The 27,627-nt window shown below is 41.1% G+C and overlaps 1 protein-coding gene across 2 annotated transcripts in view; it reads right to left on the bottom strand.

Moving 5' to 3' along the window:
- Positions 1 to 27,627, bottom strand: part of PNPT1 (polyribonucleotide nucleotidyltransferase 1) — a 54,961-nt gene that overhangs the window by 10,822 nt on the left and 16,512 nt on the right. For both annotated transcript variants that reach the window (XM_075596220.1, XM_075596219.1), the window contains exons 9-22: positions 24,899 to 25,085; positions 24,158 to 24,209; positions 21,603 to 21,660; positions 18,274 to 18,370; positions 18,085 to 18,187; positions 17,107 to 17,177; positions 16,055 to 16,091; positions 14,455 to 14,521; positions 10,868 to 10,957; positions 10,260 to 10,313; positions 10,033 to 10,142; positions 6,846 to 6,917; positions 6,670 to 6,733; positions 2,262 to 2,345 (exon numbers count right to left, since the gene is read on the bottom strand). In XM_075596220.1, coding sequence (XP_075452335.1) covers positions 2,262 to 2,345; positions 6,670 to 6,733; positions 6,846 to 6,917; positions 10,033 to 10,142; positions 10,260 to 10,313; positions 10,868 to 10,957; positions 14,455 to 14,521; positions 16,055 to 16,091; positions 17,107 to 17,177; positions 18,085 to 18,187; positions 18,274 to 18,370; positions 21,603 to 21,660; positions 24,158 to 24,209; positions 24,899 to 25,085 — 1,146 coding nt within the window. The remainder of the gene's footprint in view (positions 1 to 2,261; positions 2,346 to 6,669; positions 6,734 to 6,845; positions 6,918 to 10,032; positions 10,143 to 10,259; positions 10,314 to 10,867; positions 10,958 to 14,454; positions 14,522 to 16,054; positions 16,092 to 17,106; positions 17,178 to 18,084; positions 18,188 to 18,273; positions 18,371 to 21,602; positions 21,661 to 24,157; positions 24,210 to 24,898; positions 25,086 to 27,627) is intronic.

The raw sequence follows: 27,627 nt of genomic DNA, 5'->3' as shown, positions 1-27,627 counted from the left end.
ACTTCTTCATGGAAAAGCTGTCAGATTTGTGGAATAGCCTCCAAAAGGCGATTGAGGCCAGTACAGTAATGGAATAAACAAATGCCTATGATAGACAGAAGGTGAATTTAAATATAAAATTGAACCAAGAATCAAATGGGGTATGAGGTTTTGCAAAGAAGAGGACATGGCCAGACTAGCTGAGCCATAATGGTTCGATCGCCAAATTCTATGGGGCTTACTCAAACAAACGTGATGGTGCCGATTCGGCACTACTGCACGGACAGTCCTATTGACTTGAATAGGGCTTTCCGTACATCTGCACATCACACTTTATTGAATTAGCCCTGCGGGAGGTCCGTTGTTCCAAATAGGACCCACGTTGGAGAGATTTCATGCAGTCGGTGGATGCGGCAGTCAGGAGTCCGTGGGTTTCCCCAGCATAGCAAACATCAATTCTGGGTACATCTGTATGCCACTTTAAAAGGCAAGGTCAAAGCACAACACAGGTTTACAATGGTTTTTATAGTATATGTCTGCAACCAACTGCTAAACGTTAGTTTTTGTAATTTTGCATGTGAAGTCATTGGGAGTCAGGCTGAGTCCATGGCGGGTGCTTTCCCTGGCCTTAGTTCGCGCGCCGTCGGGGGGCGGGCCAGTGACGTCACGGAGCTGGTTCGCCCTCATTGGGCGAACCGCTCACGTGAGCGGCCCTGCGCTCCTGTGAGCGCTCAAACTAGAAATTTGGTAAGATCTACGCCTCCGCACGCGTGCGCCTGCTAAAGCCGTTCATTGCGGCTGCAGGGGCTCACTGACTAGCGTCAGCGCGCCCCAGCACGGGTACCCTGGACTCGGCCTCACTCATTAAACTGTGATAGTGCCGATCAGGGAACTCTCACTAAAATGCTCATTTAAGCGCTTCTATGCAAAAGTGCACTGATCTGCATATTGTTTAATGAATAACCCCCAAGGAGGGGTTGAGTTTAGGCAAAAGGTGAGCAAAAAGACACAGATTTGATACGTTCTAAACTAAATAATATTGGCTCTTATGCCACATGCAATATCTTTCCTATAACAAGGTTTTCTTAGTTTGCTCAAAAGCAAATTTACATTTTGTCCATGTTATAATTATATAATGGATTTTGTTTGTCCACCTGTTGTAATAACAGTTTTCGGATTGTGATCACAGTGGGATTGAAACAGTTTATTGGTTGAAATGTGCCACTTTTTAAAACAAATTGGAGCAGTATATTCTGAATATAGATTAGCTCAGGGGTGCGCAACGTTTTTAACTTGCCCCCCCCCCCGCCTCTTTACCTCCTGCTTCGCGCCCCCTCTCCTCCTCGGCTACGGCGTCAAATGACATCACGTGGTCATGTGACGTCACGTTACCATGGCAACATAACGTCACCCCACCACGGCGACGTGTCACTGAAGATTAGTTAGGAGAAGCTGCAAAGGCCTCACGCGGTCCCCCGGCACTTAATTTAAGTGCCTTGGGGGAGAGCGTGGGACCTCTGTAGCCGCCACGCCCCCCCTGGAAATTCTCCCGCCCTTCTTGGGGGGCGCGCCCCCCACTTTGCGCAACACTGGATTAGCTAAACAATGCTATTACTACCAGAAAACAATTGTTAAAAGTTTATATTAAAGAAGCAATCCCGGTTTCTTTTTTTAATTTCTTTATTACATAATTGAAGCAAGTGGTCACCAGAGCTGAACCGCTTTGATTTCAGCTCCGGAGACCCCTTGCTTCCCAAAACACTTGCCTCCGTAGGGGGTGCCAGTATCTCCGGCAAGTTTAAAGGTCCTGGTCATGCGGGCCAATAGGTAGCCGTAACAGATGACGTCACGGCTTCCTATTGGCCTGTGTGACATTTAAACACCACCATTATGTTAGGCACACAGTTCCCTGTCTGCAGCGATACCGGCACCCCTACAGAGGCAAGTGTCCCTGGAAGCAGGGGGGTCCACAGCGCTGAAATTAACAGTTCAGCTCCAAAGATCCCCATCTTCAATCCTGTAATAAAAAAAAATAAAACCTGCATTCCTGCTTTAAGATATAAAAATTCTTAACGCACACAAATTATTTATGTGGCGTCTCCTATTTATTCTGTACTAGCTTTCTTACAGCATTGTGGCCAGGCCTTCTAAGCCTGCATCAGTCCGGAATATACCCCACTGATGACACTTTGATATACGTGTTTCACCAATTTATCTCAACATTCTGTATCTACAGGATCACATTCAGATGCGTTAAAATACAGATATAATACTTCTTTTACCTACAACTGGACCGTTCTCTTTTCTGTTTGCTCTTGGTTTTGCAATAGCCTTATTCATGATTTGTAGAATATCTTTCTTTGCCACTAGGAGGGGGGAAAGGGAAAGCTCGTCAAAATAAAATCATTCACGACAATGAATATAAGCTCATTATGATATTTCCCCACATACAAAAATCTTTACAGTAACACAGAACTTGGGGATAGATACCAAATGAATAGGCCTAAGCAAGGCATTGTGGGGCAGCACAGGCCTAAGCAAGGCATTGTGGGGCAGCACAAGCCTAAGCAAGGCATTGTGGGGCAGCACAGGCCTAAGCAAGGCATTGTGGGGCAATTCTGCCTACAACACAATCCTTTTTTTCCTTCGGGGCAGGGGGTCCATGGTGAATGAGTGCACATTTTAAGAACCAGTGGAGGAAAGTTAAAAATTTTCAGACCCCATTTCCACCTACTAAACATAACATTTTAAACGGACAATTAGTAAGTACATAGAAAATCAAAACATACCAAGTTATGTAATATTAAATATAATGTGCCATTTAAGTATAGTGTGTTTGCACATGGTTTAGTGCATGGGTGCGCAATCTCCCTACTGCGCCACCCCTGCCTGCGCCCTCCCTCACTTACCTTGTCTACGGCGTCATTTGATGCCGCGTCGCCGAAGACAAGGTAAGGACAGTTACAGAGGTCACGCGATCCCCCCGCATTTAATTTAAATGCCTTGGGGAAGAGCGCGGGGCCTCTGCAACCGCCCCCTTCCCCGAAAAATCTCACGCCCTCAAGTTTGCACACCCCTGGTTTAGTGAATGAGGCCGTGCATGTTCACAAAAAAAATTGCTGAACATGAAGTTTACCAAGGAAGACCTCTTCATGTTAAGTATCTTCGGAACGGCAGGTTCTCTCTCACTTTCAGACCAAAAGATTCTTTCAAAACCCCTCCGCTACACACAGCATAATAAAATGCATATATGGGTACTAGGCTGACATCATACGTATTTGAACGGTACGCATAAGTTTATTTTATTTATAAAATATTTTACCAGGAAGCATTGCAGAGAGTGGGGCTGATGAAAAACACATAGCAAGCAATACCCTATGTTAATCCTTAACATGCTTGTTCTGTGCAGGGGGGAGTAGCTCCTGGGGAACCCTTTCAGACGTCTGCCTTTGGGGCGACGCAGATTACGATTGTGAACGTAAAATAAGCGAATCAAAAGTGCCTTTCAAAAGCCGGTTGCATCCAGAAGCTTGCACAGCCCAGCCTAACTTAGAGATATACACAGCATGCAAGCTACTCTGAGTTCATTCCTTTATCCTCCTGGTCTCACGAGGCCCAAAAGTATAAAACAGAAGTCCTTGAATAACTGCATTTTCAACGCTGAATGATGTGTAAGACTGTAGAAGGGTTGGGGTTCTTTAGAGGCGTGGAAATGAATCATCAGAAGAATGACTTAGAGACCATATTGTACATAATAGCATATTCTTTACCAGGTGGTATATGAATCTGACTAAAGCTGTGTAATTTAAGTGTTTTAAGATTATTGCAAAATTTACAGACATAAATAAATAATCCAAAATTAAAACAGTTTTTTTTGTCAACTAGAGCAGGGGTCCCCAGCCCCCCGACCACGGACCGGTACTGGTCCGTGGCCTGTTAGGAACCGGGCCGCACAGCAGGAGGTGAGCGATGGGCGAGCGAGCGAAGCTTCATTTGTATTTACAGCCACTCCCCGTCGCTCGCATTTACGCCTGAGCTCCGCCTCCTGTCAGATCAGCGCCAGCATTAGATTCTCATAGGAGCGCGAACCTTACTGTAAACTGCGCATGCGAGGGATCTAGGTTGTGTGCTCCTTATGAGAAGTCAGAATCCGACACTTATTTTAGTCCGCGCCTCTTTCCCGCACTGATGGGACTGTATAGTTGCAGGAAAACAAGCTCAGGGCTCCCACTGATTCTGCATTATGGTGAGTTTTATCATTATTTCATTATACAGCTCAACCCCGTTATAACGCGATCCGTTACAACGCGATGCAAGTGTGGCTCCCAATTTTCGTATTTATGAATACTTTACAACATGATTATTGGTATCGTAAATACTTTATTGTGCATTGCATACAATTGTACATTATTTCTAATGCGATCCGCTTATAACGCGATGTGATTCTTTGGACCCCAAGCACAGCGTTATAAGGGGGTTGAGCTGTATATTACAATGTAATAATAATAGAAATAAAGTGCACAATAAATTTAATGCGCTTGAATCATCCCGAAACCACCCCCCCCCCCCCAGTCCGTGGAAAAATTAATGTAACAATATTATAAACAGAGCCGGCAGTGGCAGTTAATCCAGGATCGGGTCCGATCACTGCATCAATGTTACATGAATCTGACCATTACTGATATTATGGGGTAGAGTCACTAAAGGTTGATATTGCTGCATTAAAATGGAACGTTAAATTTATTTTTTAAATATATATATATAAAGATAATTTTTACAAATCACTGCTGTATTCACCAAGAATCACATTCATAAATTATACCAAGTCAAATAAGCATTAAATACAAAATCTGCATTATCAGCGCAAATGATGCCAAAAAATAGTGTTGTGATATGATTACGCAAAACCCTACCAAAAAATTATTTAGCCCCTTTCATGCCTGAAGTAAACAATGCGTTCCAAAGGAACACCTTCAGGCACCAAAGTGATTAACATACAATATAAAACACAAAAAGCATAACACCCATGTGTAAATATTAATCTTTTGACTATCTGCCCACTTCGGCTTCTAAGGTGTTAATCTATTAATATGTTCTATGTTATTAGGTATTTTGTACTCAACTATTTTAGGTTAACTAGTCTTATTTTGCCTATGTATATAGTAGACATTATATACAGCACATAAGCAAGATTGGCCTATATATTGGCCCAATATCTCTAGGTAGAGTTTACAGAAAAGCATGGGAATAAATAATTAGCTCTTAATTTCCTTGTTTGAATACATTCATTTGCATTTGCTACTGTCAAAAATAATGCTGACACCGCTGCAGTAAGGAGCCTCTTATCGCAGCTTTAACGCTTGTATTATGGCTTTAATGAATAGGGCAATGAATATTAGCGTCCCATACAGCGAATGCCAATGTTTCCACTTATCTGCCTTTAGGAAATCTAGGCCTATTTGTCTCATGACAAGGGGACACGGACTAACCACCTCATCAAGTATGATGAATCCTGATTATTATGCAAATTGAAATGTCTTGGGACTTTAAGAGAAAATAAGAGTTAAAAAAAAAAACAAAACAAAAAACATTTACACAACTTTTTTTTGCTAGGGTTTCTTATTCAGAAAGGATCCAAATAGCATCCAGTTACAAAGCCCTTATTATTCATATTACCTCTAGAAAAGAAAATTGCAATCATTTTTAGATTTTCTGTTCAGACCTAATTGGCTAACATTTGTGTACGTTAACTATAGTTTTCTAAAGCCCTTGATAAGTATGTCCTATGTACTCACGGCACAACAACAAGCATCTCTTGTATAGTATATTGACTTTTTGTAGTTGGCGATAATTCCCTGTACTACTTAAACGGACAACAGAACTGTTTAATAGCAACTTTCATTACGATTAAAAATAAAAGGCTGTAAAACATTCCTAATTGCTTGAATTTCAGATTTAATGATGCAGCATTCCTGCCTATTACTTATCATTATAGGTTCTCCTTCTCTGGTGAGGCATGTGTGTGAAACATTACTACTGCAGGGCTGGTAATTGGACTCTTGTGGGACAGGCTAATTGTGTTTTGCTTTCTCTTCGTGCTCCCTTACAGCAGCATTTTATTAAGAAATAGGACCCATAAAAACTGGACTGGTTGAACCGGACCTACCAACCTGCATTTAGCTGGCAACTACAATTATTACAAAATAATAAGCAATATACTGTAACACACGTCAAAGTTGTTTTCTTAAATCAACCATTGTAAAAAAGGTGAGGATCACCGCTTTAGTGGTGTCTGAAGCAGTGTTTCGGTCACATCATAGAAGATACAAGACAAACGTTTTGTCATTTAAAAAAACTGAACATCTATTTGCAGTCAATAACATGATGCACATCGTAGGTTTGATTAACAATCCATGACAGATAAGTCCTAGGAGAAGCTCATGCAAGAGTATTTGGGGATAACATCAATCATCACATAGATTGATCTTTTAAATTAGGCGTTTTAATTTAACACAAGGTAAATTAATATCTGACAGGTCATTTTAGAAGATATACAGTACTTGGGTTTCTTAGAGCAACTCACAATTTTCAGTTTGTTTGGTGACAAAGTGTATGGCAAAACTTTTAGATAATTAACAAGTGTCATCTTTATTCTCACACCCACTTAAAAATGAATATGCAGACACTTACCTGTTGCCTGCTGAATAGCTTCCATTACAATTTTTAATGGGAGCCCTGGAATTTTAATGTCCGCCTGGGATGGGAAAGGAAAAAAGGGCATTTTTAAAAAAAATATATAAAATATGTACTATATTTAAATATTAAACCAATCAAAACAAGAAGAAATGGGAGCATCTGAACTTTACCTGCAAAGCAGTTATGCCCTTGCTGGTACCTGCCATCTTAAAGTCCATATCACCATTGTAGTCCTCAATTCCCTATAATGGTACACAGAATATAAAATGTGAAGTTATTATCATTTCAAAACACTAAGGTATACAAGCTCATGCCTCATATATTGGTTCACAAGTCAGGAGGAGAAATACTACATAAACAAAAAGGTCTGGAATAGTTAAGACAATAAATCATCTCACTGTCCTTGAAGCAATCAGGAGTTCACACAGATTATGTACAATACGCATAGTACAAAAGAGATTAACACGTCTTTTTTTAAGTTATGTCACATCAAAAATCACATTTAGTTCAGTATATGGATGAAAAACGGTCCCGTATTATCAGTCTCGATAATCTTCAAGATCACATCTAAATTGTGGGTCCTCCGATAATTTAGAGACCCACAATATATCTGGTCCCCAAGGCCACAGAAAAAAAACCTCAGGTCACACTCACATTAACAATATTTGGGCATCACCTTAATACAGCTCAACTCCGTTGTAGCGCGGTCCTCGGGGGCCACGCGATCTGACCGTGCTATAACTGGGGTCACGGTAATTAAAAAAAATTGAAAATGGCTGCCGCGTGCCTGATCGGGAGGAGGGGGGAAGAGGTGGAGTGAAGCGCCGGCAGCCCTATATGTCCCCTAGCAGCCACTGTAATTCTCCCAGCATTCCCCGCACTCCCCTCAGCAGCTTCGCACCATCCAACCACAGATACCCGCAACTATCCTCCAGCCTCGCACCGAATCTCCCCCCCCCCAGCCTCGCACTCAATCTCCCCCCCCCAGCCTCCCACTGATACCCGCACCGCCCCCCCCCAGCCTCGCGCCGATCCCCGCACCGACCCTCCTGCCTTGCGCCGATCCCCCTGCCTTGCACCGTTCCTCCCCCCCCCCCAGCAGCCCCACGATGCCCCCAAAGGGGGGCTGTGACATCAAAGGTAGGGGGGCTGTGAGTGTGTGCAGTGAGCGCTGTGCAGTGTGTGCTGTGAGTGTGTGCAGTGAGCGCTGTGAGTGTGTGCAGTGAGCACTGTGCAGTGTGTGCTGTGAGTGTGTGCAGTGAGTGCTGTGCAGTGTGTGCTGTGAGTGTGTGCAGTGAGCGCTGTGCGTGTGTGCAGTGAGTGTGCTCAGTGTGTGCTGTGAGTGTGCTCAGTGTGTGCTCAGTGTGCTGTGAGTGTGCTGTGAGTGTGCTGTGAGTGTGCTGTGAGTGTGCTGTGAGTGTGCTGTGAGTGTGCTGTGCAAATTTTTTTTTTTAAATGTTATAAAAAAAAATGTTAAAGTCGGGGTTCATGCTCAGACCGCGTTATAGCGGATCACGCTATAACAGGGTTGAGCTGTACCATATTGCTCTGTGTGCTAGATTTGTTGTAGGTTCTGATAACTTTCAAGTGACTAACCTCAAGAGGTCTTCATAAAATGAAATTGCAGTGTACAGAGCTTTTGAAACTGCACATATTTCTTTGTCAAGTGTACTATGGCAGCACACCTGGAAGCGTCTATAGTGTATGCTAAGGCAGGGGTGCGCAAACTTCTTGAGCTGCGCCCCCATGCCCGGCAGCCGCAGCGTTCACGCCCCTTCTCTCCATGGACTCGGCATCAAATGACGTTGCGGGTCATATGACGTCACGTGACCCCGCCGCGTAATTTGACACGCGTTGCCATTACCCCGCGACGACATTTGACGCCGCGTTGCCGAAGACCCGGCAGAGAGCAGGTATGGGAGTTAGAGGCCTCACGCTTCCCCAGGAATTTAATTTAAATGCCGTGGGGAAGAGCGCGGAGCCACCGCGCCCCCCCCCTAGAAATTCTCATGCCCCCCAGTTTGCGCACCCCTGTGCTAAAGTGCTCAATTCAAAGACATCCTACAGAGTTCATCCCCAACCCTACTAAATCCCCTCAGGCTATACATGCTGCCTTCCAACAGTGCTGTCAAATTATACTGGATGTAATCCATGAGGTTTGGAAAGCTCTGTACACAAATTTTATATATAAAGAACTATATTGTTTGTACCCTAAAAGTTATCACAGCCTACAACGATTACAACTACTAAATCTCTATATACTAAAAACTATATAATGTTAGATACCCAGCCACAAGAGGAGAGACTGCAAGAATTATATTTAGAGTACTTATTTAGGGAGAGGAGATTAGAAGGGGTTACAAAAGAGATCTGAATTATGGTATACCCATGAAGTCATGGGAATTTAGACGGTGAAACAGATCCAAAAACTGCCCAAAAAACACATACCAACCTGCACTACACACTTGTAAATGTAAGTTTTGGGAACTTGATCATATCAAGACAAAATGGAAATGTGTAAAAAAAAAAAAAAAGTGAAGGAATCACCAAAAATGAAAAATGGATAGGTTGTCTGATTTATGAGGAAAGGTTACCTAAATTAAAGGCCGTCTAAAGACAGGCTGTCATTACTATTCACAAATAGATCCACAGTCAATACAAGGAACTTGAAACCCAAAGGCTCGTGCTGCCAATATGGGGCGATCAAATGAAAATGTGTAATTTACTAGTCTGAGATTACCATGGCACATAGAGAAGTCTGACCTCATACCCTCATGAAAAGGTAGGGAATATTTTGAACAAGTTAAAACATAGGCACATAATTAACCTAATGAGCAATCTGAAATAACGTATTTTTTTTACTCGTGACACATAATTGGCAAATGTTGCACTAAATTGGTTAGTCTGCTGTCACCGCAATATATAAACAGTATGAATATCTCACCCAAGTAAAACATTTAGCAAGATATTAAACTCAATGGAGAATGTCATTCCTAAATCTAAATGACTGTGATACAAGATTTCAGTTTGGCGAGTTAAGCAGGCCAAAGTTGGGCCTGAATAGCTAAAACCAGCACAAATTTCCTTTTATAGCACTCCAATAAGATTGCGATTTTGATGGATTTCTTTTTGTAAAGTGTAAGGAACCATAAGAGCAGCAATAATAAAAAGTGCATTCTTTACCACTCATAACACCACCCAGGAATGCAAACACCGTGAAGAATGTTAAATGTAAAATCACTACTGAGTCTCATTCACTAAATCATGGAAGCAACTCTGCGCACGGTAACATATGTCACTTCCATGGAGTGACATCCCATGGTCCTGAATGAGATACCAACAACCAAGGATGCTCACCAAGATATCTGTAAGCAAGCGATAATCTTCAATTTCTCCACTCTTCTCAGGGTTAAACTTGGTAATTAATCCTATTGCCACACCAGCCACGGCCGCAGATATAGGGACACCTAACAGTTACAAAAGACAAAATAAAACGTTGTCAGCTCACCATTAGAAAATGTGTGTCTTTGAATCACCAATTTAAGGGAGCCGTTTTCCAAAAATGATAGGATTCAAATGCCTACCTGCATCCATTAGTGCCAAACTTCCACCGCATGCAGAAGCCATGGACGAAGAGCCTGTGAAGTTTACACAAAAACAATGAAGCATCTCTATATAGAGTGGTCAAAGTCAATACAAGTGTTGTAATAGTGTACTACTAGTGTACCAAACACACACAGGAAAACACAACCAAAAAAAGACTTTTGGAAACAAATCTTTAAAGTACTGATGTTATTCAGAAGTTTATTTGTAATCCATACAAAACAAAAAAGTAGAAGTACTTGAAAGTGCCACGCTGCACATTGTAAAAAGATCAGGATTTAATATATGTACATACATTTTTTATTTACATAGAGCCAACTCTGCAGAGGTTCCCAATAAGTATATGAAACATGAAAGCAAACAATGGGGAAATGGAAAGCCAGCTCTGGGAAACGTACATGCGGAAAGAACAGGAGATGTGGAGTTGCCAACAAAGTAGAAATGGGAGGAAGATAACTACATATCACTAGAACTAGTAAGCATTCTGGAGGTCTCATTTATTAAATATTGAACCGGTGCATGATACTTAAGGAATGTAGAGAGTTAAAACATACAAACATACATAAAAATTTATAATAAAACAACTTACCATTAGACTCCAATACTTCTGAGGTCACTCTTATTGTGAAAGGGAAGTCTTTGGGAATAACTGGTTTTATTGCTTTCTCGGCAAGAGCACCTGTAATTAAACGAAGGAGGTTCACTTTAGTTTTTCCCACCAGAATACCTTTTTTATTTTGATGCTTCAAAATAATTTAATTGCATTAGTTCAGAAAATTCTCTTGCAATGCTCTCATGTGAACCCTTCCCCATTTATCACCTCAATGGTAGAGGTTATCTTTCCAAGAAGGATCATATAATCCCTTGCATGCTTTTCGGAACCTTCTAACTGTTCCTCTTATATCCTCTGCTTGGTCTTATTGGAGCGAAACAATGCATTTCTTTGTCTGAAAAAGCATAGGCAAAAGTCTTAAATGACTGTCGGAGTCAGCTGACATTTTTCTTGATTTATTAGCCATCCATGTTGCTCTAGCAACTTTAAAACTGGTATGTTTTATGTGTCTGGATAGTAGTTCAGTGACTGAGCGCACAATCAATATCTTACACTCACACTTACACACAACTATGCTGCCATTCTTTATTATTGTAGTGATTGCTCAGTATTAGTAATTCTAGTTGCAGAAGAGCTTGCACTGTAGTATACTAACATATCTGGAGGGGCCCTTGCGCCTGCAATAAGTTTCAGTAGGACGATTGGAAAGTAAAACAAAAGGTGATTAGGATGTAACAGAGCTGGGAAGCTAGTAAAAGCGAGGTCAAGATGGGTAATATACCAGCCAAATTGGCCAAATAGTGTCTGAGAGAAAAAAGAAAATAATAAAAACTCTAGACAACTATTGAAACTATAACACTGATGAGGTGTTGCCCAAATGCAGGACTATATGATGAGAATCACGTAGTAATGAATATTGTATAAGTTTAATTGTTTTCATATATTTCTTTGTAACCGTTTTATTTCATCCTGCGCTTTCCCTGTTTGTCACAAATGTATTTTATGAGACAAAGCCTTCTTGAATTATGTATTGCCGGGCCTTTAGAAATATTACATTGGGCTGAAATCTAACTCCTTATACAAGCCCCTAGTGGACTGACTTGGTGTGTCGGTATTCAGATTGGCCTTTTATTGATTATTGCTAATAAGAGTCCTGTCTCGAACTTTGATGGGTAAATAGTGTAAAATATGGGTAACACTAGATGCCTTGTTTTCTTACTTCAGCTAATAAAGTAGCTAGTACTTTGGTGAATGTTCTAGGGGATGTTGCTAGTCCAAATGGAATGGCTGTATATTGGAAATGATCCTCTCCTACTGAAAACCTTAGTAACATTTCATGCCCTTTGTTACTGGAATATGCAAATACACATCCTTGAGATCTATTGCGCTCAACCAGTCACCTTGTCTCACTGCCTGTATGTTGGACGTAAGGGATTCCATTTAGAATTCTATTATACGTACGGTAGGAACGTATTGACCCTTCTTAGATCCATGACGGCTCAGTCTTCCAGAGGCTTTCTTTATCAGAAAGAGTTGAATAGATTTCCCTTTTTATCCCCCTCTGGAACTTTTACAATGACAGTACTTTGTTTGCTTGTAGATCTCTCAACGCTTGCCTTAACGCTTCTCTTGCGTCTCTGCTGCTTTGGAGCATTGATGTAAAAAAATCTGTCCTTCGGAATGAGGCTGAACGTCAGGTGATGGCTGGAGGAGTCGTCCAAGGACTCATTTATCCTTTAATCGCCAGAGTCCAAATAGGCCGGAATGACGTTAGTCTTCCTCATACTGCGAACTGTTGGACTCTTTCTTCAGAAAGGTCCCCCTCTTAATGACGTTCCTCTACTTCTGGAGTCTATTTTGACATCCTCTCCAAGAGGTCTGTCTTAAAAATGAATGAATAATAAAAAAAAAGCCTTCCTGGACAGTATGATCTGGCTTCTATAGAAGTTATCCTGTCTGGTTGAAATCCTGCCTAATAGGGGCTTCCAAATCTCCGCCCTTGCAGTAGAAAATGTTTCTGTCCTCTGACACTTGAGATATTATCAAGTCTCTTCCCAAGCAAATATTCCACTTGAAAGGGCTGCATACACAGATTTTTCTTGGATTTGGAGTCCGCCATCCATGGCCTCAACCATAACACCGTTCTTGTGGCCACCGATGGCCTACTGACCTAGATGCCAAGTGTACTGTGTCAAAGGATACCTCTGACCAAAATACAATTAGCCAAAGGCTATATGGCAATGCTTTCAAATTGGCAGTTCTGTTTACCCCTTTCTCCAGCGCATCTTCAATATTCGAGACCCAAACTCGCACTGCTCTTGAAACAGAAGAAATGTCAACTGCTGGTTTGATGCTGCATCAGCTGCCACAAATTTCCTCAAGACCGTCTTCTCTCTATCGGATCTTTGAACGAGGTGGCATCAACCTGGACTGTTCTCACTGACCGTTTCATATTTGCCACGTCGACTACTTCCCAAATCTTTACGTCTTCATCAGAAAAAGGATACATCTTATGGAATTTTCTTGAAACCAGCATTTCTTATCAGGCTGGATCCATTCCGACTACCATGTCTTATAATACTTTGTGAAGTGGAAAAACAGCCTCCTTTTGTGACCTTCTGAAGAGTTTATTGCCTCTCGATCCTCCATTTTCAATGTCTCTTTGATTAACGGTGCCACCAGGTCTGTATCGAATAATGAATCCTCTTCCTGATCCTAGGAGTCTCAACACTTCCCCCTCTGATAATATCCACACCTCCAAACCCTCAGATGAAGAGTCTCTGGTCGAGGCTGGTCTGTGACCATGACCTCATGTGGTTGTTTACTTGCCTGTAAATACGTCTGTTTCCACCATTTGTGAAACCGTATCTTTCATCCGTTGGAGAAACCTTTCCATTTGGGCTTATAATGCCCAGATTTCAAGCAATCTTGACACAGATTCTTTCCCTCCAACACCGTCTCGACTTAAGCTGCACAACGTTTCCCTTTTCGATACTCTTTATAATGTGGCACTTTCACCTGTAATTTGAACGTCCCTTCCTCAGGCAGTTCTCCAGTGGTACTGGTATAACAACATAAAATCAGTATGTTTCCCAACGACATGCTCGGCTAGTACTCACCCAGAAATTTAAGGCAGTGACCCCTGGTTGTATTCTCTCCATGCTCCCAGCTCTCACACAAAAACATCAACTGCGTAACCATACCTTAACTGGCTTTAAATAACTAGAAGGTCTAGAGGGCACCCTTGTTGCTTCCAGTCTGGAGCACTTACAGCTTTTTGTTACAAAGAAGTGGGTGGGCGCCATGCGTGCTTGTGTCTGGCCACTGCGTAGGTCTAATACTTCCGAGGTTCGCCATGGTTGCAGAGGACCCCTGAATAGCATCCACGTAGCGCAACATCGAGGGTGGGGGAGAGAGGCGCAGAACTCTGCTGTAGGACAGGAAAAGACTGTCTACAGGTGAGGGTAGGAGCCTTTTATAGACCACTCGCATACGTATTTTCCGTCCTACTCTGATGGGCCGAGTTACCCACTCGTATCAGTGTCTTGAACGGTGAATGGTAAATCTAATTATTGATTGATTGCACAGGCACCAAGTATGTTGTGGTTCAGTTTTTTGCTTACCATGACCAAGTGCTCGTCGGTTAACGCCCATAACTTTACCAATTTCATTTGTTGCATATGGAGGAAACTAGAAAATAAAAATTGTGTTACATAAAGTTAGGTTTTAAATTAGAATGATGAATGAACAACTAACTATGCAAACATTTTCCAAATGGCCTATTAAAATTAAAATGTTATTTGTTTCTACACCACCCATAAAATCTAACCGGACCTGTTTTAAAGATATTTTGTCATTTGGACTTAAAGGAAAATGATCAGCACAGAATACATCTACTGTTTGTAATCATTGAGATTAGGACAGAATGACAGGTCAAGTGACCTAACTAAACATGCAATATTCCTGCAAAAGCCACATAAATCATGCATACTGATGCACATCCAGCAATTTTATATGTGTTGTGATTGGGAGCAGAAGTAATAATCTGCTAACAGCCTTGATAAATATAGTATTTTCTGATATGGCACAATGTATATACATCGTTTGTTAACTCTACTGTGCAGAGATTCTAACTTGGGTTTCTGCAGACCACACACAGTAACCTACTCAATGTCACAGTGGCTAACAGTGTGATTCAAACTCAGAGCTACATTACCACTAGGCCCTTTCTATTCAGATTCAGTCACTCCTACCAACACACTCCACCCTCAAATTCTTGCTCTCTCCATAGTCTAGAAAGCCACACAGTAGAAAATGTATGTGTAAATAAGAATATAATTTTTTTGGACATGTTTGTACACAAAGAAACCACATACGGAGTGCAGAAGTGAAACTCCTGCCCTTTCGTTCCGTCATCTGTGATGGACCGATCATGTGATTGCGAGTGCCGCAGCCCCACTGGCTCTCAAATGGTTAAAGGGAATATGGCTATTTTCTCTATGCATGTAGCTTCATTGACAGCTTCACAAGATAAATAGCTTGTATTATGATTTAGGAAATCCAATTGTAGAGAAAAACAAAAACATGCTCGCATCTGTGGCAATGAAGACATTTAAAAGGAGCATTACAATGAAAAAGATGCCCCTTTTCTTGTATGTTACCTGTACAGGAATCTGGGGGGTCTTCAGAGCTGAACAGTGTTCATTTCAGCTACAGGTGCCCCCTACTTCCCGTGATACATGCCTCCATAAAAGGTGCCGCTGATTCTGCATGCAGGTTTAATTCCACTACGTGACACGATCAATAGGAAGCTGTAACGGATAACGCTGTGGCTTACTATTGGTCTGTGTCATGCTGGAGTTTTGAAACCTCCATTTTGTTTCGCCTGGAAGTCACAGTAACGGGGCACCTTCGAAGGCAAGTATCTCATGATGCAGGCGGTCCCTGGAGCTGTGACGGTTCAGCTCTGCAGACGCCCTGCTGCTTACTTTTTTTTTTTTAAATGACAGTCAACATTTTTAATTTATTAGTTATACGGAAAAAAAACAATATCAATTCCCTCTAATAAAAAAATAAAAATTAATAGTACTGTAAACACATTAGAAAAAAAGTAGTTTAACAATCTATAAAAGGTCACACCAGAAAGGAGTGTTGAAAAATGGCACAATATTTATACTTTCTCAACAAGTTTAATGCGTGGTAAGAGTTTCACGGCAGTCTTACCTCATAATGCAGCATAAAGTTTTTATCTTTCACACCACTGGAAAAAACACAACATGAATATTCGTAAGCAAACTCACACATTTACACGATTTAAGTGTTACGTTCCTCACAACGTATTTTCCATAGCATGCATGCTCTGATCACGTACATTATCAGGCAGAAGTGTGTTTCAAATAGTGTAAATGGAAATGTTTAACAGATTGCTATCTTCCACAGCTCGGAAGCACCCACTTCTTTCTAGCAATTACACAAGGGCTCACATTATTCATTCTAAAAAACATCTAAAATAGGGCAATTTAAATGTCAAATGTATGACTCGTTCATATGGGCGACGTGTCATTATCTACATACGTCCTCAACATTTTGTTCTACCGCATGTTGTGTTTGTTTTACCCACTCTGCTGGATGGGCTAGCAATCAAACCACCTGCTAACGATAGGTTTAAAGCAGAAGTACCATACATTTGCATCAATATAACTAGCCCCTTTCCTGGCTCCTTTTAATTCTGAAACAGGATGGTTATTGATGCGCAGGAAATATGAGAAGAAAAAAAACGTATTGATGCATGGAACCGCGTCTCAGCAAACGTTGTGGGGGCAAATACATGGAGATTCTATTGTGTAGCATAGACAAAATACATCTAAGTGGAAACAAATGGTGTGTAACTGGGGTCGTTATACATTTACATTTTTTCCCAACATTTTTTGTTTTTTCTACTTTAACTTTACTTTGTTTTGAAGACACTACATCTCTTTTTGAAAACTCAACTTTCCAAATCATTCCAATGTAACATATATTTATGAGAACAAACAAAACTTGGTAAAGAGAACATTTTAAACCTTTTGTTTAGGAAATTAACTACAGTAAATGTCTCGTTTGTGTGCTTCTAGATTGTCCGACTCTAAAGCATTTGGATGTAATAGAATCTGATCATGTTTCTCAGTTCATATTGAAGACCAATTGAAGTTACAGTCGGGCAACGAGACAAAAAAGGTTTAAAGTTACTGCATTTATGATTGAAAAGTATTAGCTGGTCTTGCACATTAACCTACCTTAAAGCTGTTGTGATGTGATCAAATTTCATACTTGATTCTAACGAGTCAAATGTAACAGCACAAAGAACCTATTGAAAAATTAAAAATAAAATCAATACCAATAAATGTATTTGACATTCGAGACATACCGAGTCGTTAAGAGAATGTGTGACTAGTTCTTAGAAGTATTCAGAAAGTTTACAAAATTCGACTACAACCCTCTGCTGCCTAAGAGTGCCTTAAGACCGAGGGCCATATTTTCTCACCTGTGCTCCCTCACAAAAACCACCAGCTCCAAAAAAAACAACTTCTGGTCATTCACTTGGACCACAAGTGGTTATCGAGTGCTGGAAATTGTCTTGTGACATGGCACAGTTTAGTAAATATGGGCTGAGGGTTTACCTTGAGATATATACAGTATAAGAGAAACCAAGACAAGTTTAATTTATAGTGACAATACCACCTCAAAACTCGTCTTGAACAACACGTACATTTTTAGCTTTAACTGATCGTTCAATCTTCTTGACACAAAACATCAATGTTTGCAAGTTTTTTTGTCCACAGAAAACCAGGGCACGGCCATAAATACCATTAGTTTATTTTAAAAAGGTCCTCCGTGATGCGGTTCGTGTCTTAACCAGACTATGAGGGGGATACATAAAACTTGAACACGTATGTGTATCGGAAAACTCCAAAATGCATTAAAAGTGCAGGCGTTTGAGGTGCTTACATGAACCACATTACATTTCTCTTCCTAGCACGACAATTTACCCATGCATTTTTAAAATTTGATATTGTACCCATTAAAATCATTTATACAATGCCCCTTACGCTGTTTAATGTGGAATTTAATATTTTTATCTTTTAAGAACCGGTGTATAATAGTGTAATGGTAGGTTGTAAAGGCACTGCACACTTGGAGAGAAATTGTAAATCCTACTGAAAATGTATATGTAACAGAGTTAGTCAGCTGGGGATGTGCTTTGCAAATCTTACCTGTGTTTGGCCTCTCTGGAATAATGCGGACCCATGAAGTGGTTTAAACAGATCAACTTCACAATTTATGTTTCTGAGAGATGTTAGGTCTCTACCATCACACCTTCAATTGGGGGGGAAAAAAAAGTTAAACAAAATATTTCATACCTATATAATTTTTGACAATTCATAATATAAAGAATACAATACCTTCTATACTCATTCAAAACAATGTTTCTAAAAACGTCTTTTGACACAACACTAAAAGACTCCATTATTTCATATGGCTCAGCATCCGGAAATCTTTCTAAGAGAGAAAAAAATAGTAATGTAAGAATTAGCTACTCAAAACAGCTAAATATTTATTTAGACACAACAGTACTCAAAACATCATAGGAAACAAATAATTGTGCTCTATTTCTTTGGAGTGCCTCCACGACTGTACCCACAAATGGGGATTTGGCCCCTCCTACTTTGGGGCAGGACCATTCTGTGGCTCACTACACTTGTATCTCTAGCCCTGTTGCATTGGTATCCGAAAAAACCTTAAGTCAGAGCAAACAAATTCTTCTCTTTTGCTTTTTTCCCCTCTTTTGAACAAGAAAGTGCACGGTCCTGGAAGGACTCCGAAAAAGAAAAACAACATTAAGGACATTTCTTTTTTTCTTGATTTTCGCCATCACTATGCACACTAATGGGGATATCCCCAAGCAGTCCCTCCCAACAACTTTATTTTATAAAGCGCTTCACAATTACAGTATAGTGTGTGGTACGCAGCACACAGGAATTTTACAGACAGTCCCTGCCCAGATTAAAATCTATGTTTTTGATGCCTATTGCACAGGGAGATAAAGTGACTTGTCCAAAACCACAAAGAGCTGACACCAGGAATTGAACCAGGTTCCGCTGCTACAAAGTGTTGTTGTTTACAGTGACCCTTATTCTGTTAGGTGTGATACGGTCAGATGACATGACATCGCATGTAAAGCCCCACTGACTGTAATTGGGCTTTTCCGGTAATTTGCGTTTATCACACCTTACAGAATATGGGCCAGTGTCTTTACACACTGATTCACTCCTTCTCCTAGGGGGGGAACTATCAGAAATAACTGCATTTCTCCCAAATGTAGCCTCACTGGAAAAACATCCAATGTACTGTATTGTGCCTTAAAGTATTTTGTGAAGATCATGTTGCTGCCTTGCAAATATCTTCAGAAGAGGCTTGTGCTTTGTTGGTCCATGAAGCTGCCATGGCTCTTGTGGAATGTTCTTTAATTTTTAATGGACACTCCAATTGTTTTGCCTTGTAAACCTCTTCAATAAAGTCTAATCCATCTCGCTATTGAAGATGGATTATGCAGCATAATCTCATTTTTTTTTTTAGAAGAAAATAACTTTTCTGATACTCTATATTTCTGTGTGATCACATGAGAAAGTCCTAACCACATCCAGAACATAAAGCACTCTTCCGTTTTCTCCCTTGTATTTGGGACAGAATGAAGGCACATTATTTATTGGTTCATATGGAAGAATTAGACAATTTTTGGTCACAATTGTGGTACTGTCCGCATAACAATTTTGTATGTATGCTAAAATATGGAGCTCTACAAAATAAACCTTAAAGCTCACCAATTCTTCTGGCCGAGCTAACAGCCATCAAAAAACTGCTTTCAAAGTTAGCCATTTTTCTGATAAATGTAACAGTGGTTCAAAACGAACCTATACTAATGTTTCCAGCACAACACTAATATCCCGAGCCAGAACCAGAGGACGTATTCTGGGCCGCAATTTCTCCACTTCCTTTATGAAGTGTTTGACACCCTTCTGTGTTGCAAGTGACGTTTCGAAGATACATGATTAAGGGAATTAAGATAAAGACGCTTCTCATAGCCTTGTTACAGGAAATCAAAGAAGTTATGAATTTGAATTGTTGCTGGATGTAATGCTTGCAATCCCACCCATTTAAGTAATGTTAACCAATGTTGAACGTTCAGAAACCCCAGACTCCATTTTATGCTCAGGAGAGCTAGCAGGAGGCGACCTAATACAGCCTGTACAACCACAGCAGCGGCAGACACACACTGACTGTGCACCTATCATCTGGAAGAAAACTGATCCTCTGTTAACAGACACATCTGACCAGGGGGCTTGACCTGAACCCGAAGTTGTAATTGGGGTTCCAGGATATCCTGTCCACCTCACCTCCCAGGGAGGGTGGTCTGTTGCCACGCTGCTCCAAGTTTTTCTTGCAGCTGCACAGACCTGTCTGGTCCCGGACCCGCAATTCTGATTTAGCCTAGCAAAGGCTCCACAGGCCTACCTGGCAGCCCACATGGTACAAGATGTATCAGCATGGAGGAGACTCCATGGTCTGCAGATGGCAGCGGGCCTCAGTGCAGCAATGTTCCCCCGGCCAGCAAGAAGTACAGCTCTGAAGGACTACAAGACTGGCCCCCGGAAAGAAAGCGGTATAAGTGACCCAGGCAAAAGTAATCTGGGAGGCATCCGAGAGGGAGTCTGATGTCAAAATACATTTAAAAATAATAATTGCTGATTGACTGTTGCCTGGTACACCTTTCTTTTTGCTGCATGTATTTAGAGACTAAGTAGGAGACTCGAGCATCTCATCAAGGTGCATGGACTATATATTTTGTGACCTTTGTTTGTTTTTTTCTAAATGGTGTGCATCTCTCCCCTTTTCCTACTCAAACACATATATACATATAAATAACAGGGAAGAATTTGCCATTAATGTACAGCTTTGATGGAACAGCAGCCTTGACTTATAAAATGAGGGGGAAGGTCTTTGAAAAAAGATGCGAGGCCAAATGTGTAGAACAAAAATTGAGATACTGTATTTGTCCGAATATAAGGCGACCCCCTAATTTCAGTATTAGTTGGGAAAAAGGGAAAAAAAAAAAAGAAGTAGTATACACATACACTGTGTGTCTGCCCCTCTTAGTTTGAGCTTCCTGCCACAAGCAACATGGCTGCTGCCGGCCTCCAAGGTGGAGCTTCCTCCATTTTACCTTCCTACATCCGACTGCAGATTGGAAGAATTCTTAAAACAAAGTGTTTTTGTCACTACTGTACTCAACAATGAAATTCTGTTGGATTTGCCACCTGCTGCGGTTTCACAAGGAGCATAGTGGACAGAAACCCTGTATTTTTTCTGCCTCGGTACTTCTTTAATTCAGTCTTCTCGCCACTAGATGATTAATTGATCAGGCTAAAAACTTTAGGAATCCCTCTAAAGGGAGAAGGTTGAAAAGCGACTCTCTGAACATGTTCTCTTACATGTGCAAAGTCTTGATATTAGCAGTTTAAGCATTGTACACTGTTCAGGAGACTTGGGGGACCTGAATAAGACATACGGATAAGCTCGATTGCTTTCTTTCTAGAATGCATCAATTTACAATTTAATTCATCATTACTCCACGCCAGCAAGAAAAGCTTCAACCACAGCCACGAGGGCAGTCAAATCGTCTTTCTTACTTAAAATTATAACACAAAAATCACTAAAGACATTCAAACTATACCTCTTAGTGTTTCCTCTGTTTCAAGTCTGATCTTTTTTGTAGCTTCATCTCTAGAAATCTAGATAAACATTGTTTGTGTAAGAAAGCTAGCATTATACAGTACGTTGTTCAATAAAAACAAAAGGCTTGAGAGATAAAGTCACAAGAGAACACAAATCTGGTTATAGGTGGATACGTATTGTTGGGATATAGTCAATAAAATCATATAAATTATCTCCATGCAACATATCTGCTTTTACAACAATTGTTTACAGATTTTGGATTATAAATAAGGATTAAACAAGAGAAAATAAGGATTTCCATGATTCACATTTATACACCATTCACTCAAATATGTCCACCCCGTTATTAGTCATTGAAAAAGGGTTGTTTATAACACAAGTGGGAGTGAATCAGAAGTAAACAGTATTCACACGTCTCTAGTATCAAAACTGGAAATATGACTTTCATAATACACCAGGAGATTAAAAGGAGTTCCATCCATGCACTGAATTATTTGACAAGTTGTGAAAATGGTCTTTGCAAGTTGAAATTAAATAACTGCACCAGGTTTCCAAAAAGGTCACTGTCGTTTTGGAAGGAATGACTGATGGACACCAGCCATTGTGTTTAGAGCAAAGATAGAACAGGTAGAAGGTACCATGTGGTTCAAATATGTTATACATCTCCCAAGCTAACGCTATAGGTTAGAATTTCTAAGACTTCTATTTTAACAGTTACAAATATATGATTCTTTTTACTGGGCATTTATTAGGCAAGCTAGCTTTTTCCACATATATTTTAAAACACACACACACAAAAAAAAAAAACTATATGGGAGAACAATGCTACCATGCTACTAATAACATTCCCATAACCTAGAATAACATTAATAGAAACACATTGCAGAGGTTACTGGCACTGGTTAAACGGGAAAACATAAGGGGGAGGGGGTGGAATTATTATTAGCAAATGGCGCCAATGACAGAAACCTAGAGAGCGATTTTACCTTGTTTTAGGCTTCACCTTTGCATACATTGAAAGCCTTAAAGCAGTGGCTCCCACACCAATCCTCATCGATCCCAAGACCCTTTACATTTAGGAATAACTAATGAATTTGCCATTTTATGCAATTAAGTATACGTGGTTCTGCGAAAAAAGTGGCTTGAAACAGGGTCATTGAGGGCAGGTTTGGGATCGCCAATCGCATCAAAGAATTTCGCGGATGGGTGACATGATGCAAGATAAAGCATGCTTTAGTCATCACTGTCCAATAAAGCAGCAACACTACTTCCCCCCCCCTTTTTTTTCTTATTATTTTTATATGTAAAGCGCGTGACAGTGTATAATTCTACATTCTTACCTAAACTGGCAATCATTTGGTGCTCCTGTTATAAATCTGTAATAATCCTGATTGTGTGACTAACATAATGGCTGCTTCAATCTACAAGGTATCCATATATTACTAAGGTAACATTATCCATTGTTAAAGTTTGCAGCTCAAAACTGCCGGGAACATTGGCAACAAATTATCACAATGTTTTGCATAGATTTTGCACTGCTGGGGAGATGGGTTAATACCTGCTATAGAAATGAAAGGACGCTTTAAAACTCACTAAAAATGGCATTAAGATTTGACTACATTTTTTCTAAAAAGTCACTATTATCTAATACTGTACTACAGAACTGACTTATTTGTTAAAAAAAAATCCCATAAGATTTCACATATTTTGCTGCTTTAAGAGAAGTAATGACAGAGAAACACATTGGTAATATATGACTGTGGGACATTTTCTCTAGACTTACTTTTACATACTCCACTTGTCAGTGTCATCCATTTAGTCAATTTCAAAATGTAGTTTAAAAATTGATGTACTAAAAGTGTATTTGTTGATTTGTTAGCATTTCAGGTATAATGTGCATGCAAGCTGGGGTCTTTTTATCACCTCGATGTAGAGGGGATTCTTCTCTGTAATTGTTTAAAATCACCCTCCGTGCACCTAGAGGTTGAGTGTATAGTTGTTTTTCCTTTCCTATTGTCTGATTCTGTTTGCACTTGTTGTATTATACAGGCATACCCCGCTTTAAGTACACTCACTTTAAGTACACTCACGAGTAAGTACATGTCGCCCAATAGGCAAAAATCAGTTCACGCATGCGCCTGTCAGCACGTCCTGAACAGCAACACCGGCTCCCTACCTGTACCGAAGCTGTGCGCAAGCGGGGAGACTATAGAGCCTGTTACACATGCGTTATTTACATCAGTTATGCACGTATATGACGATTGCAGTACAGTACATGCATCGATAAGTGGAAAAAAGGGAGTGCTTCACTTTAAGTACATTTTCGCTTTACATACATGCTCCGGTCCCATTGCGTATGTTAATGCGGGGTATGCCTGTAATTCCCTGTATTGTATTGTCTCTTTTGCAAATTGCCATGTACACTGTGGGTGCTAAATAAATAAAGATATACATAGTTTCTGATCATTTCGTAATTTACTATGATAAAAAAAAAAAAATTAACTAACTAAAACAGAAAGCACAAATATCTTTTTGTATTAGTTTTGAACTTACTTTGTCATGTGTGAAATCAGAAAACACTGCATGTATCTTTTCAGTCGCAAGTCTATTAAAAGAAAAATATATCAGTTCTCATATCGCTTTTTTTTCAAACTTGTTTACTTGCTTATTTCTACTGAGAAATGGCTGCACAAATTTAGCTGAATTACAGAACAGTTGTAGACAGAATAATGACAAATGTATTAAGTGTCAGCTACACAACATATTTATCTGCTTTGATTTTTTAAAAAACTTAAAGTATTTCCTTTATGTCTAGAACAATGCGTTTCCTGCCTTATCATTACATGTATACAGGCATACCCCGGTTTAAGTACACTCACTTTAAGTACACTCGCGAGTAATTACATCTCGCTCAATAGGCAAACAGCAGCTCACGCATGCCCCAAGTCAGCACGTCCTGAACAGCAATACCGGCTCCCTACCTGTACCGAAGCTGTGCGCAAGCAGGGAGACTATAGAGCTTGTTACAAATGCGTTATTTACATCAATTATGCACGTATATGACGATTGCAGTACAGTACATGCATCGATAAGTGGGGAAAAAGGTAGTGCTTCACTTTAAGTACATTTTCGCTTTACATACATGCTCCGGTCCCATTGCGTACGTTAATGTGGGGTATGCCTGTACAGTATTTTAAGATTTTATACTTTGCCTTTTAGCATTTTGGATGACAGAATGAACATTTTAACCTCCATCATGTAAGGGAATTAAAGCCAGGTTGAAATTCTACTTACTGTTTTGCAGATTCAACCATCTCCGCGGGTGCAAGGAAATTCTTCTGCGCGGTCCTTTTTGCATTACCATGCTCCTTTACCAGCTGCTGTATGCCCTGAATTATTTGTTGCGTGTGCTTCACACCTATTTTAATGGCATGGCAGAAGTCCTGCTGTAACACATTGTCTGCTGCAGCTTCCAACATGACTGCAAGAGAAAAGATCACTATGATTTCCAAGAAACTCTTGCTGAGAATTCAAACTGTCCACCAGTATCCATTCATGTTTTTTTTTTAAACCGCTCCAAAACATTCACAGCTTTAACATAAGAGAATTTAAAAGAGATCGACCTAAAAGGCGATGTAAAAAGAAAAACAACACGAAACTAGTAGACATTAGGAGAGAGTAATCCTTATCCAAAGAGTTTACAAAAATAATAATACAAATCTATTACTGGAAACGCAATAGAGGAGCAAAAAGAGTAATCTTGTAGTACAGCGTTTCCCAAACTTTTTTTTTCCGTGACCCGGTTATTTTTGAACTTCTCCTTTGTGACCCACTAAAATTTTTATTGCCTATACTGGCCTATAGGTAAAATAAAACAGATATGAATGTCCATACAGTTTTCATATATTCTCCCAATCCCCTTAATTCTCCCCCCCATCTCCCTCTGACCTGCACAGACGCACACAGTCACTGACCTGCACAGCCAGATACACACACAGACACTGATACACACACAGACACTGATACACACACAGACACTGATACACACACAGACACTGATACACACACACACACACACACACAGCCACTGATACACACACACACACAGCCACTGATACACACACACACACAGCCACTGACACACACACACACACACACACACACACACACACACACACACACACACACACACACACACACACACACACACACACACACACACACACACACACACACACACACACAGCCACTGATACACACACACACACACACAGCCACTGATACACACACACACACAGCCACTGATACACACACACAGCCACTGATACACACACACACACAGCCACTGATACACACACACAGCCACTGATACACACACACACACACAGCCACTGATACACACACACACAGCCACTGATACACACACACACACACACAGCCACTGATATACACACACACAGCCACTGATACACACACACACAGCCACTGATACACACACACACACACACACACACACAGCCACTGATACAAACACACACACACACAGCCACTGATACAAACACACACACACACAGCCACTGATACAAACACACACACACACACACACAGCCACTGATACACACACACACAGCCACTGATACACACACACACACACACACACACTGATACACACACACACACTGATACACACACACAGCCACTGATAAACACACACACACACAGCCACTGATACACACACACACACACAGCCACTGATACACACACACACACACACAGCCACTGATGCACACACACACACGCACGCACACACACACACGCACACACACACACACACACACACACACACACACACACACACACACACACACACACACACACACACACACACACACACACACACACAGCCACTGATGCACACACACACACAGCCACTGATAGACACACAGCACCACTGATACACAGCCACACACACACACTGATACACTCTCCCCTATATACACACACACACACACACACACACACACACAAAGGGGAGTACAGAGGCAGCAACGGATGTGAGTGACTGGACGGGGGGCGGGGGAGAGAGGAAAGGCCGGCGATCCGAGCAGGCGGCTCCCCGTTTCCCCCTGCACCCACCGCCTGCCAGTGACTGCGCACCAGCACTGCCCGCGCCCATCTCCCGCACCAAAGGGACGGGGGAAGGGAGTGCCAGGACAGGAGGCACAGGTACAACCCCCCCCCCGGCGGCTGCATCCCCGCTACTACCTCCTATCACACCGGACGGGCAGCCGCAGGGGGAAGAGGGTGGGGCACCGCGCGACCAGCCTTGCCGCGACCCGGCAATTTTGCTTCTGTGGCCCGGTGCCGGGTTGCGACCCACGATTTGGGAAACGCTGTTCTAGTACATCGTGGGTATGACAGGAGAGACAGGAAGAGCACACACAACAAAGACAATTCTTTCATGGGTTACTGTTATTTTTTGCTACCTTTTACAAATCTCCTATTAACATGATCCAACTTCCACAGCACCCTGTCACTGTATCTCTAGTTGAATAAATTACAATTCATAGAACTGTAGTCAGAAACTGAAATTAAATCCTATGCCCCATTACATTTTACATGCACAGTTACAGTTTTATCCCAATTAAAGAGACACTCGCCCGTTTTAGAGATACCCCCGTTGAGGGTGCCGGTAGCTGCTCTGCTAGCAGGGTTCACGTAATGGCGGAGTTTCAAAGCTCCTGCCGCCTGCAGGCTAATAGGAAGCCGTGACATCCGTTGTGGCTTTCTATTGGCACGCGGGAGCTTTAAACGTTGCCAATATTGTGTATCCCCTTTGGAGGTCTATCTCGGGAAGCAGGGGTCCCCCAACCTAAAATTAATGGGGCTCAGCTCCATAGACCCTCTGCTTCAATCCTATGTTAAAACGTAAACATTAAATTTAAAATAAAACGCATTAATTGCTTCTTTAAAGGCAACCACATTTAAAATGTAACTATAAATTAGGAATGAAACGGCCCATA

This window comes from Ascaphus truei, chromosome 4, assembly GCF_040206685.1.
Source record: "Ascaphus truei isolate aAscTru1 chromosome 4, aAscTru1.hap1, whole genome shotgun sequence".
Lineage (NCBI taxonomy): Eukaryota > Metazoa > Chordata > Amphibia > Anura > Ascaphidae > Ascaphus > Ascaphus truei.
The sequence above is the reverse complement of the archived record's forward strand: the minus strand, read 5'-3'. Positions and strand labels throughout refer to the sequence as shown.